The 12,508-nt window shown below is 36.5% G+C and overlaps 1 protein-coding gene across 1 annotated transcript in view; it reads left to right on the forward strand.

Moving 5' to 3' along the window:
* Positions 1-12,508, forward strand: part of MAGI2 (membrane associated guanylate kinase, WW and PDZ domain containing 2) — a 1,457,999-nt gene that overhangs the window by 1,394,228 nt on the left and 51,263 nt on the right. The window contains exons 19-20 of the mRNA XM_011927762.1: positions 1,951-2,170; positions 3,536-3,679. Coding sequence (XP_011783152.1) covers positions 1,951-2,170; positions 3,536-3,679 — 364 coding nt within the window. The remainder of the gene's footprint in view (positions 1-1,950; positions 2,171-3,535; positions 3,680-12,508) is intronic.

Raw genomic sequence — 12,508 nt, forward strand, 5'->3', positions numbered from 1 at the left:
AAAAGTTAGCAACACTCATAAAAAATTTAGCATGTTTTCCTTATTAAAGAATTCTTCAACGTGTAGTTCAACTTAAAATCCTGACAGACGACACGGGGTAGAATATAGTTTGAGTACTTGATGACCTGGATGAGAGTGTTGAAAGTTTCATCTGCTCCTATTTTTAGTCATTTGTGTTACTTTGGGGGAGATTCTTACATTTCATCCTCTTTGGCCATACCTCGTGACACATTTGGTTGGAAATAGAACACACAGTGGATATTGCACATCCATACCATACAGATCGTGGAAATAAAGTGACTATGCTATAACAGTGTGACATCCAAACCACCAAACAAGCTATTTCCAGAAAGGAACCAACACACACTGACAAATGTCACCCAGTTCAATTCCTTTTGTTTAATGCATGCATTTGCATAGTTAAGCATCTTATTCAAAGTATATTTTAAATAATCCTATTCTCAGCATGCATGCTCTCAGTAGGCGAGTGGACACCAAAATTATGCAGCTCACAAAAGGAATGCCTCTCCTCTGCAGGGTTAAGTAATAAATGGGACCTACTCAAAGGATTGATTAAAATAACTATATTTCTAACCCCCTTCTAAGAGCCCCAAATAAACACATCTATTGCCATGCACTTTCAGTGTGACCTCGCCAAATATTAGATTACACTAATGGCAATTGTTCAGGCAAGTGATTTTTAAAAACACTTAATACTAATCAGCATTGGTAAGACCATCAGCCAATTTAAAAAAAAAAAATCTAGACTTAAATGTAAGAATTCTACTGGTTTGCACTAGTTTTCCCGACACATTTGAGCTTTTTCTTGCTGCTAAATATTTTCTCAATTCCTCATACCCTCCGATTAATTTTAAATAAAATTGCTACTATGTAGAATGTATTTTTCGATCTACCTACATCCCTGGGTAGCTCATTATAGACTGTTGCCATGGCAATAGGTAATGAACAACAGAATTAAGTGGCCTCCATACCATGGTGACAATTTTTCAGTTCACCTTATTAATGATCCCATAATGGTAGGGATTGGCTATTTCTTTTGAAACTAGTAACCCCCTCAGCTTAAAGCAGTTTGGATTCACAAAGCAATGCTAAACTCCTAGCTCTGGTCTCTGTGTTATTTATTATAACACATATAATAAATAATGTGTTACTAATTTATTTCGTTAGTAACTAATATCTAGAAGCAAGCAAGAGATAAATGTTGGACATAAACATTTTTGCCTTCTCTTCTATCTTATGACTACAGTAGTATTTGATGCTAATCTTGATAGCTATGGTCTAGTATTTAAGCCTCTGTGTAATATGTTTCCAACTTTACCAATGATTCAATGACTTGCCACTTGATTTGTAGTTGGTGATTATATTTTACGATCACTCCTTTAACCTCTGTAAAATATTCAAAAAGACCCAACTCAGCAGGTTAAAATAGCCTTTGATTGTGTATTTGTAATATAATTAGAGATCACTTCAATCATGTTTTTATGAAGTAATGAATGATCTGCCAAGGGGTGTGTGTGAGAGAAAAAAGTAAGAGTGAGAGAGGAAGGTTGGTTTACTGGTATTAAGATAGGCTGATGTTTTGGGATGTGTAGTTCAGTGCTTTAATCCCTAGATTTGCTGTGGCTGTACAGTTTTTAAATAGCCAAAGTCAAAGAGGAACATCCATGAGTCCTTTTCCACAAGGTTCTGGTTGAACCATCATTTTTACCTTGACTTCGTAAGGAGCCAACTAAAAAGTATACAATATGGCACTTGTCAGAGATTTTTAAATAATATTTAATCTTCTCATAATCCTGAAAATCCAACAGGACCACCAAGAGGAGTGGTTTGTGTGAGCTGCCATGGCTAGACCACCTCTGGAGACCATGTGATTATTCTAATCTCCTTAGAATGCAGTTACCAAAGCAAATCCCATTTCCATTGATTTAGTTACAGATCGGAAGTGAAAGCAAGGCAAGATGTGAAACCAGACATCCGACAGCCTCCATTCACAGACTACAGGCAGCCCCCGCTGGACTACAGGCAACCCCCAGGAGGGGACTACCAGCAGCCCCCTCCTTTGGACTACAGGCAGCCTCCCCTGCTGGACTACAGGCAGCACTCCCCCGACACCAGGCAGTACCCTCTGTCGGACTACAGGCAACCCCAGGTACCTCCTCCCAGAGAGTAGAGTGGGCCCTGACCAGGGCTTCCAGAGAACTGCAAGAAATGAAATAGGAGAGGAAGAGGAAAGAGTACCTGTCTGGGATAGACAGCTGAAGTTCTATTCCTAGTTCCGGTAACATCGGGGTAACACCTGCATCCTCAAAAACATGTTGGATAAATAAATCTATTTCAGAATCAAGCAGGACAATAAATAAATAAATATGGATAAATACATAAATAGTGGATGAGTAGTAATGGAATAAACTAATCCCTGCTAATACTAGCTAACTCCCTGTACGTTTCCTTTTCACAGTTTTAAAAGTGCTTTAACCTGGAACCTCTGAGAGTGCTGCTAATGCAGAAAATTGTAGAGATGCTAGCAGTGGAGGTATTTTAGGTCCATAGGGTTTTACATGGCTCCCTACCTGCCATTCTGTGATAAAGGGCCAAGCCCAGGTGGATAAGAATAAGACCAGGCCTGGCTTCACAATCCAGAGTGTAGCGCCTGCCACAGCCAACAACTCTCTGTCTACACAACCAGTGTCACGGTTATTATGATTATTTGTTGATGCACTTCATGTCAACTTCCTTAACTTCTCTGAGATTCAGTTTCGTAAAGGGAGAGTCTTCCTTACAGGCCAGGGTGAGCATTCAACATTTATGAAAAGAGTCTAGACCAGAGTTTGGTATCTAGAAAATTCTTCCTACTTCATAACTACATATCAAGATATAAATTAAGTACAATCTCAAATGTATCAGATTACATTGTGTTTTATTATGAATTGAAGATCACCTTTACGCCCAAAGATTTTAAGGATAGTGAAGATCAGAGAATCTTGGATATACTGCATTTTAGGTAAAAGAGAAGTTGCTTTTGTACATTCCAACTTGATATTCAATAGTCTGTGCAACTGAGACATGTAATTATCAGATCCCACTAAATTTCACTTTTCTAATCAGCAAACTCTGTAGTTTACACACACACACACACACACACACACACACACACACCCCTGACATTTATTTATGCTGCTCAACAGCAGTGAATAAGAAAAGTCAAAGGAAAGATGGTGTCACTCAGGCCTATCTGTAATCATTCCACGTTTGCCAAATAAACTTATGAATACCAAAATAAACAAGCTACCCAGTAATTCTTTGATGACCACGTAAACTGTGCTGTGGCCTGCTCAAACCTTTGGAATTTTGTCTTTCATTTGGATAGTTTATGAAGTCCGATGACGACTTCTCCCAACATCATGTCATTTGGAATACATTAACTAAGAGAGAGAAGGAGAACACAGAGACTAGCCACAGAAGCTTCTCTGATAACTAAACAATTATTTATTCCATTTTCTCCCCAACCCCAAAGGATTTTGATTATTTCACTGTGGACATGGAGAAAGGAGCCAAAGGATTTGGATTCAGCATTCGTGGAGGAAGGGAATACAAAATGGATTTGTATGTGTTGAGATTGGCAGAAGACGGACCAGCAATAAGGAATGGGAGGATGAGGGTAAGAACAGTCTCTTTTTATAGAAGTACTTAATTCTGAAAGAAAAACCCACTGTGGTATTGGAAGAGTGCTAAAGCATGCTGTCAAGCACGGTTGCTGTAGGTTTGCCTTCTTTCTAGTTCATAATGACCCAGTTTCTTAAAGGTTTGACCAAATGCTATTTTATAATAGCTCTCATTCTCATTTTTCTGCTTATGACTTTCTAATTGATTAACCTCAATGAAGTACTATTTTTCTAAAGAGCAAATGAAAGAAATCTAAGAAATAGTTTGAAAAGGAAACATTATTGCTCCATAATTCTTTCTACCGTTTGATGATTCTGTTTTCATTAAGGTTGAATCTTTTGAAATTTATTTTTAGTTTTGTGCTTTTTCCCCCATATTGATTAATCACATAGTTTTGCGGGAGATTTGGGAAATTTTTCCTTTGTATTGACTAGTCTTTTGGTTTGATACTGGGCAGACAGAAGCATTAGAAGAAAAAGGGATTTGGCTTCATGAATACAGGTTGTTCTTAAAAATGACAACAGGGGCCGGGTGCGGTGGCTCACGCCTATAATCCCAGTACTTTGGGAGGCCGAGGCGGGTGGATCATGAGGTCAAGATATTGAGAACAGCCTGGCTAACACGGTGAAACCCCATCTCCCATGTCTACTAAAAATACTAAAATATTAGCTGGGCATGGTGGCACGCGCCTGTAGTCCTAGCTACTCAGGAGGCTGAGGCAGGAGAATCGTTCGAACCCGGGAGGCGGAGGTTGCAGTGAGCCAAGATAGCGCCACTGCACTCCAGCCTGGACAACAGAGCGAGACTCTGTCTCAAGGGAAAAAAAAAAGACAGCAACTAGAAATTTTCCAATTAGAGTATAAAGTTGAGAGTAGATTTTTTCATTTCATAATTACTTTGAGGCATCTGATGGATGGGTAACTGATTCTTCATTTAAGGGTACAAAACAAAGCTTGTTAACAATATAAAATATTAGTCTCTTTACTCTCTCTCTCTCTCTCTCTCTCTGTGTGTGTGTGTGTGTGTATGAATAAAATCTAGAATTTATTCTTGCCCTCCCTCCTGCCTCTTTAAGTTAATAAAGAAAAGCTGTGGCTTTGGGGTTCCGGAACCTTGGGTTCTTGTGCAAAGCCTCACCAACCAATTTTCCCTGATGACCGAATCTGTTATTTCTACCACCAAGTCTACATTTCTGTGATACGCATTTCCAAGTCAGGGAATTATCCACAGTCCAAAAGCAGAAAGCAGGCACATCATGTCTTTATTTCTCCCTCCCACCACAATCCTTTGACAGCTGGGAAGCCTCCGAGTTGGAATTTAAACCCAGGCAGGGCTGACACCAGAGACTGGCAGCCCTCGCCCTGAGCTAGCACCACCCTCCTCTTACCCCGTCTAGCCCTAGTTTGAAGATGGACCTCCACATGGTTTCCTGGCTCTACAACTTCCCTATAAGCCAGAAGGACACTTTCTTAACCTGCTGTCAGGCCAGTTCACAAGTAGTTCAGTAAAACAAAATTAATCTTGGCAGTGCAGGTGAAACATAGCAGGAAGACCATGAGCGAAATGGCCAGAGCCCTGTGAGAGATAGAGACCCACAGTGGACTACAGGGCTGGTCTCTGTAGGTTGCAAACAGTGGCCACGTATTTTAACAAGGGGTCTAAATGACTCGCTGCTGTATATATACAGTACTCCCAAGGCAAAGAAGCCTAAATAGAGAAATACCCTTGCAGGAAAAGATTCCTCTTTCTTACAGAATTTAAGCCAGAACAATAGTTATCAGCATGGTTCCTGGCATCAGCATCACCTGGAAACTCGGTAGAAATGCAGATCTCTAGCCCCACCCAAACCTGCTGAATCAGAAACTCTAGGAGTGGGGTTACCAGGCTATGTTTTAGGAAGCTCTTCATGTGAATCTCTGAGGTTTTACCTTCTGAGGTTTTATTATAGATACCTGTGTCAACTGCAATCCAGAAACATTACATAAAAATTTTCAGAAATAAGCAATTTATACATTTTAAATTGTGCAGCATTGTGAGTAGCATGCTGAAATTTTGTCCTTCCCAGAAGGTGAAGCAGCCCTTTATCCACACTGTAGATGCTCCCTGCCCATTGGTCACTCAGCAGCCCTCTCGATCATCAGATTGACTATCATGGTGTCACACTGCCTGTGTTCAAGTAACACTTATTTTACTTAGTAATGGCCCCAAAGTGCAAGAGTAGTGATGCTGGCATTTTGTTATAATTGTTTATTTTTTTATTGTTGTTGATCCTTTGCTGTGCCTAATTTGTAAATTAAGCTTTATCATAGATAGATAGATAGATAGATAGATAGATAGATAGATAGATAGATAGATAGATAGGGGAAACAGTGTATATAGGGTTAGTTCTGCCTATGATTTCAGGCATCCACAGGGGATCTTGGAATATATGCAAGAGGTATGAGGGGAAACTACTGTATTCGCTTTATCAAAAAACCAGTGGAGAGTAGCAAGTTTTGACTTTAATTATTATACTCGATGGTTTTTCAGCATCAGTTAATACTGATGTATTAAAAGTTGAATAGACAAAACAAAACACAATCTGTGAATGCAGAAAATAAGGGGAATAATAAATAGAGATATATCATTGTCACGTCTGATTGTTTTTCTTCAGTCACTCAAGAAGGCTGGCGTCATAAGAGAAACACAATGGACATTCAGATTTTAAGGAAAAGGATAATAAATTATTAGAAAATACTACTGATCTGTTTATAAAAAGAAGACTTACGTTTGTAAAATAGTCTAACAAAATTGGGAGAGATGAAATTTGCATAGCTAGTGAATAAATCTCTGATACAAAGCTCCTATGAATATAACCTAATTAAAAACCGAAACTAAATAGAAAACACAGGCAAAAAATAATGAACATAAAAAATAATATTGGAGAAGCTCAGTAAAACAGGGAATGTAAGAAATCAGGAGACATTTGGAGAGAAAGAATAGAAATTCTAAGTGCTTAAATAAAAATCTGAGAGTCAAGTTAAAAGAGAATCTGAAAGGAGATCAAGTTTGTTCTTAAAATGGTAAAATATTTTCCTGTTTCCATAAAAGTGTAATATAGTTCGCATTTCCATAAAATGTATTTTTATGATGAAAAAGAACATTATTTCATAACTTCATCACCTGCAGCTGGGTACCATTTGTATTGCCTACTTAGCATCACATAAGCTTATTTATAAAATGGTTTACCTACTTTCTGAAACTCACATGATGCAAAAGTCTGCCTGCAATGGGCTTTGGAACGACCTAAAACATTTTGTTCAACTAATCAATGCACAAAAAAGATACCACTTGCCCATCTTTTTTTAAAATGGAAAAAAACATTCCCTGAAATTAGCTTCTTTTAAATGTCACCTTTCCTTCTATAGACCAGATATAAGTAGCCAATACAAAAGCATCCTGGTTTATGTATTGTTTTTATTAAACATAAAACCATTTACAAGAATATTTCTAACATATGTAATAAGTATAAATACTAACAATGATTCAAGGACCCATGAACCCATAGCCCCACTTAAAAAACAGAACATTACCAAGCTCCCATGATTTCATTCTCCTTTTCTCCAGCCCTCAGAGGAAACCACCTTCCTAAATAAAGCACTTGACATTTCTTCTATTCTTACCACAGATGTGTGTATCTCTCAACTATATCATTTAGCTTTGCACACTTTGTGAACTTTATGTAACTGGACCGTACTGTACATGTTCTTCTCTGTGGCTTGCTTTCTGTATGTTATGTTCATGAGATTTATCCAAGTTTGGTGCATAAAGCTATAGTTCATTTATTTTTCACTGCTACAAATTATTTCATTATGTGAATATGCTACAACCTATGATAATTATCTTTTTCCATTTTACGGACATTTGAGATTTTCCCTGTCAGTTTACACTTTGGTTGTTTCCAAGTTTGTTGTAACTCATACAATCTTTGTACATCTTTCCTGCTGTACCTATGCAAGACTTTCTCTAGACTAGACTATATGCCTCAGAGGGCACAAATTTAACTTACCTAAGTAACACAAAAGTATTGTCTCAGGTGGTCGTAGAAAGTTATACTTGCATTAGCATGTAAAAAGGTTTTTCTTACTACACACACTCACAGATTTGTACTTCAGACTTTTAAACTCTCATTCTGGTAGGTAGAAAATGATATATTTTAGATTTGGATTTGCATTTCTTGATTACAAATGATATTCATCATTTCTTATTTTTATTAGACTTTCATGTCTCTCTTAAATAAAAAATGCCTGTACATGTCTTTCCCCATTTTCTGTTGAATATTTCTTCGTGTTGATTCTAGAAGTGCTTATATGTTATTGGTGATCATTTTTCATCAATTAATGTGATACAGATATCTTATGCCAGCTTATGGCTTGTAGTTTTACTTTTTTTATGATGCTCTTTGATAAGAAAGTCTTAATTTTAGTGTAATTGGCTTAACCTTTTTTCTTTTTTATAGTTTCTGCTTTCTGTGTCTTGTTTGAGAAATCATTCTCCAAGACATGGTCTTAAACATCTTCTCTTATATCTTCTTCTAAAAGTTGTATAGTTTTACTTTCTATATCTAAGTCTTTAATCACCTACAGTTGATTTCTCTGTATGATATAAGGTAGAACCTCAATCTCAGTTTTTCCATAGGGATAACCACATGTCACAGCATCATTTAATGAGTATTTCTTTGTCCCACCCCCTCCCACCAATCTGCAATGACAGCTCTGTAATAAATTAAATTTCTGTAAATGCAATGGTCTGTATATGGATTCTTTATACTGTTCTACTAGTCTATTTGTCTATCCCTGCATCAATGCCATACTTATCTACCTTTTAATGAGTGTTGATTTCTTTATGGGGACACTTTCTCTCCCCCAGACACACATCTTAATTCTTCAGGGGTGTTTGGATGTTCTTGGGCTTTTGCCCTTCTATATAATTTTAGAATCTGCTTGTCAAGTTTCTAAAAAATCCTGTTAGAATTTTTATTGGAATTGCTTGAAATTCATATATAAATGTGGAAAAATTTACATCTTTATAATATTGAGTCTTTCCATAAACATGATGTAATCCATTTATATAGATTTTCCATGAAGTGCTTAAATAAACTTTTATAGCTTTTTCCATAACATACCTGCAAATATTTTGTTAGACTGATTCTCAGGTACTTTTTGTGTTTTATTTTTACTCTTAAATACAGTATTTTTTAAATCTTTACACAAATGCATGTGTTGAGTGAATATATGCTTTTATTATTTTTAACCCAGTCTTCTTTTTTTCATTTTTTTAAGAGCAGTTTTAGGGTCACAGCAAAATTAAGAAGAAGGTACCGAGATTTTTCCATATACTCCCTGCCCCACACATGCATAGCCTCCTCTCTATCTAAACAGTCCCCACCAGACTGGAATATTTGTTACAATGGACGAATAAGTATTGACACATCATTATCACCCAGAGTCCACAGTTTACAGTATGGTTCAGTCTTGGTGTTGTACATTCTTTTTTTTTTTTTTTTTTTTTTTTTTTGAGGAATCTTGCTCTGTCATCCAGGCTGGAGTGCAGTGGCACAATCTTGGCTCACTGCAACCTCTGTCTCCCAGGTTCAAGCAATTCTCCTGCCTCAGCCTCCCAAGTGGCTGGGATTACAGGCACATGCCACCACGCCTGGCTAATTTTTTTGTATTTTTAGTAGAGACAGGGTTTCATCATGTTAGCCAGGATGGTCTCTATCCCCTGACCTGGTGATCTGCCTGCCTCAGTCTCCCAAAGTGCTGGGATTACAGGCGTGAGCCACCGCACCCAGCCAGTGTTGTACATTCTATGGGTTTGGACAAATGTATAATGGCATGTATCCACATTATAGCATCATAAAGAGTATTTTCACTGCCCTGAAAATTTTTTGTGTTACACTATTCATTCTTCCCTCCCCACTAACCCCTAGCAACCACGGATCTTTTTACTGTCTGCAGAGTTTTGCCTTTTCCACCATGTCTTATAGTTGGAATCACACAGTATGTAGTAGCCTTTTCAGATGGACTTCTCTCACTTAGTAGTATGCATTTAACTTTCCTCTATGTCTTTTAATGGCTTAACAGTTCATTTCTTTTAGTGCTGAATAATATGCCATTGTCTGGATGCACTACTGATTTTGGCAATTATGAATAAAGCTGCTATCAATATTTGTGTGCAGATTTTTGTGTGGACATAAGTTTCCAACTTCTTTGAGTAAAACCCAAGGAATGCAATTGCTGGATCACATGATACAAGTATGTTGAGTTTTGTAAGAAACAAACAGCCGTCTTCCAAACTAGCTATACCATTTCACATTTCCACCAGTGACGAATGAGAGTTGCTGTTTCTCCATATCCTCATCAGCATTTGGTTCCGTCATTGTTATAGATTTTGGCCATTCTGTTGGGCATGCGGTGGTATCTCATTGTTGTTTTAATTTACATTTCCCTGATGGCATATGATGTGGAGCATCTTTTCATATGCTAATTTGTCATATGTATATCTTCTTTGGTGAGGTATCTGTTAAGGTGTTTGGCCCACTTTTTATCAGGTTATTTTCCTTTTCATTGTTGAGTTTTAAGAGTTCTTTGTACATTTTGGATAACAGTCCTTTATCAGATACATCTTTCATAAATATTTTCTCCCAGTCTGTGGCTTGTCCTTTTATTCTCTTGACATTGTCTTTTGCAGAGCAGAAAATTTTAATTTTAATGAAATCCAGCTTCCTAATTCTTTCATGAATTATGCCTTTTGTGTCATATCTAAAAAGTCACTGCCAAATCCAGGGTCTTATAGATTTTCTCCTATGTTATCTTATAGGAGTTTCATAGTTTTGCATTTTACATTTAGATCGGGATCCATTTTGAGTTAATTTTTGTGAAAGGTGTTTTGGTCTGTGTCTCGACTCATTTTTTTTGCATGTGGATGTCCAGTTGTTCCAGTACCATTTGTTGAAAAAACTATTTTTTCTTCATTGCATTGCCTTTGCTCCTTTGTCAAAGATTAGTTGACTATATTTATGTAGGTCTATTTCTGTCTATTCTGTTCCATTGATCTATTTGTCTATTCTTTCACCAATACCACATTGTCCTGATTACTGTGGCTTTATAGTAAGTCTTGAAGGTGAGTAGTGTCAGTCTTCCAACTTTATTCTTCTCCTGGCTATAGTACTTTTAATGTAATTTTAAAATTAACTGATAATCAGTGAAGAGAAAGGCAACTGAATTTTGTATATTGACCAATTATATCAGACAAAATTTACTGAACTCTCTTATTACTTCAAATAATTTATCTGTACCTACCTCTGGATATTCTGCATAAAAATCACATTTTCTATATTTAGAGTTTTGGGGATTTTTTTCCTTTTAAGTCCCTTTATTTCTTTTTTTTAATTTCATTGGCTTGGCTTACTGTATGATGCTGAATAGAAGTGGCCAAAGCAGGCACTTTTGTTTATTTCTAATCTTAAAGAGAATGCTTTTTAAAATGTCATTAAACATGATGTTTACTGCGTTTTTATAGATAACCTTTATCAGATTAAAGATGTTTTCTTCTATTAGTAGTTTGCTAGGAGAGTTTATTATGAGTAGATGTTGAATTTTGTCTAGTTTTTCTGCATCCATAGAAAATACCATCCGATTTTTTTCTTTTATATGGTAATTAATATGATTAATCATATTAAAGGATTTTTATGGTTCAATTACTCTTGAGCTCCTGGGATGAACCCTATTTATTCATCATATGTCATTTTTATGCATTGATCAATTTAATTTTCTGTTATTTCCTTTAAGATTTTTATATCTATGTTATTGAGTAAGATTGGTCTATAATTTTCTTGTAGTATCCCGGAATGATTTTGATATTAATGCTACCCTAACCTTATAAAATGAGAAATAGAATAATCCTTTTTGTTGCTGGTGTTTATGGTTGTTGTCTAGGAAAGTTTATGTATGTTTTGAATTATTCTTGAATGTTTGGAGGAAGACACCTACAAACTCATCCAAGTCTAGAATGTTTTCTTCATGTGAAAGTTTTAGTTCACTAATTATGTTTCTATAATAATTATCTTCAGATTTTATATTTCTTTGTAAGTCTATTCTGATAAACTGCTTTTCTTCCTAATAATTTACCTATTTCATCTTAGTTTTCAAACATTTTATATCATTTTTATTTTTATTTTATTTTATTTTATTTTTGAGACAGGATCTTGCTTTGTCACCCAGGTTGGAGTGCAGTAGTACAAACATGGCTCACCGCAGCATCAACCTCCTGAGCTCAAGTAATCCTCCCACCTCAGCCTCCCAAGTAGCAAGGACCACAGGTGTGCACCACCACACCTGACTGATTTGTTTCTTTCGTGTAGAGATGGCTTTCACCATGTTGCCTAGGCTGGTCTCAAACTTCTGGGCTCGAGCAATACTACTGCTTCGGCCTCCCAAAGTACTAGGATTACAGTTGGGAACCATCATACCTCGCCTGTCTCCTATGTATTTATCTCTCTTTCATTTGACTACTGTTCTGGTGTTCTATTTTTCTTTATTAATCATGCCAAAGATTGTTCAATTTTCTTTTATTGTTTTCAAAGAGTCAGCTTACATATTTGTCTTCTTGCTTATTCATTTCTGTTTTCATACTTAATATTTCATTCCATCCATTCTTTCTGGGTTTACTCTGTTGTTCTTTTTTTTTTCTAAGTTGGATGCTTACAGTAGTAGTTCTTAGGCTCTCTTCATTTCTATTAATATACAAATTTAAGGCTACAGATTTAATATATAGTATGTTC

Source organism: Colobus angolensis, unplaced genomic scaffold (genome assembly GCF_000951035.1).
Source record: "Colobus angolensis palliatus isolate OR3802 unplaced genomic scaffold, Cang.pa_1.0 Scaffold74, whole genome shotgun sequence".
Taxonomy (NCBI): Eukaryota; Metazoa; Chordata; class Mammalia; order Primates; family Cercopithecidae; genus Colobus; species Colobus angolensis.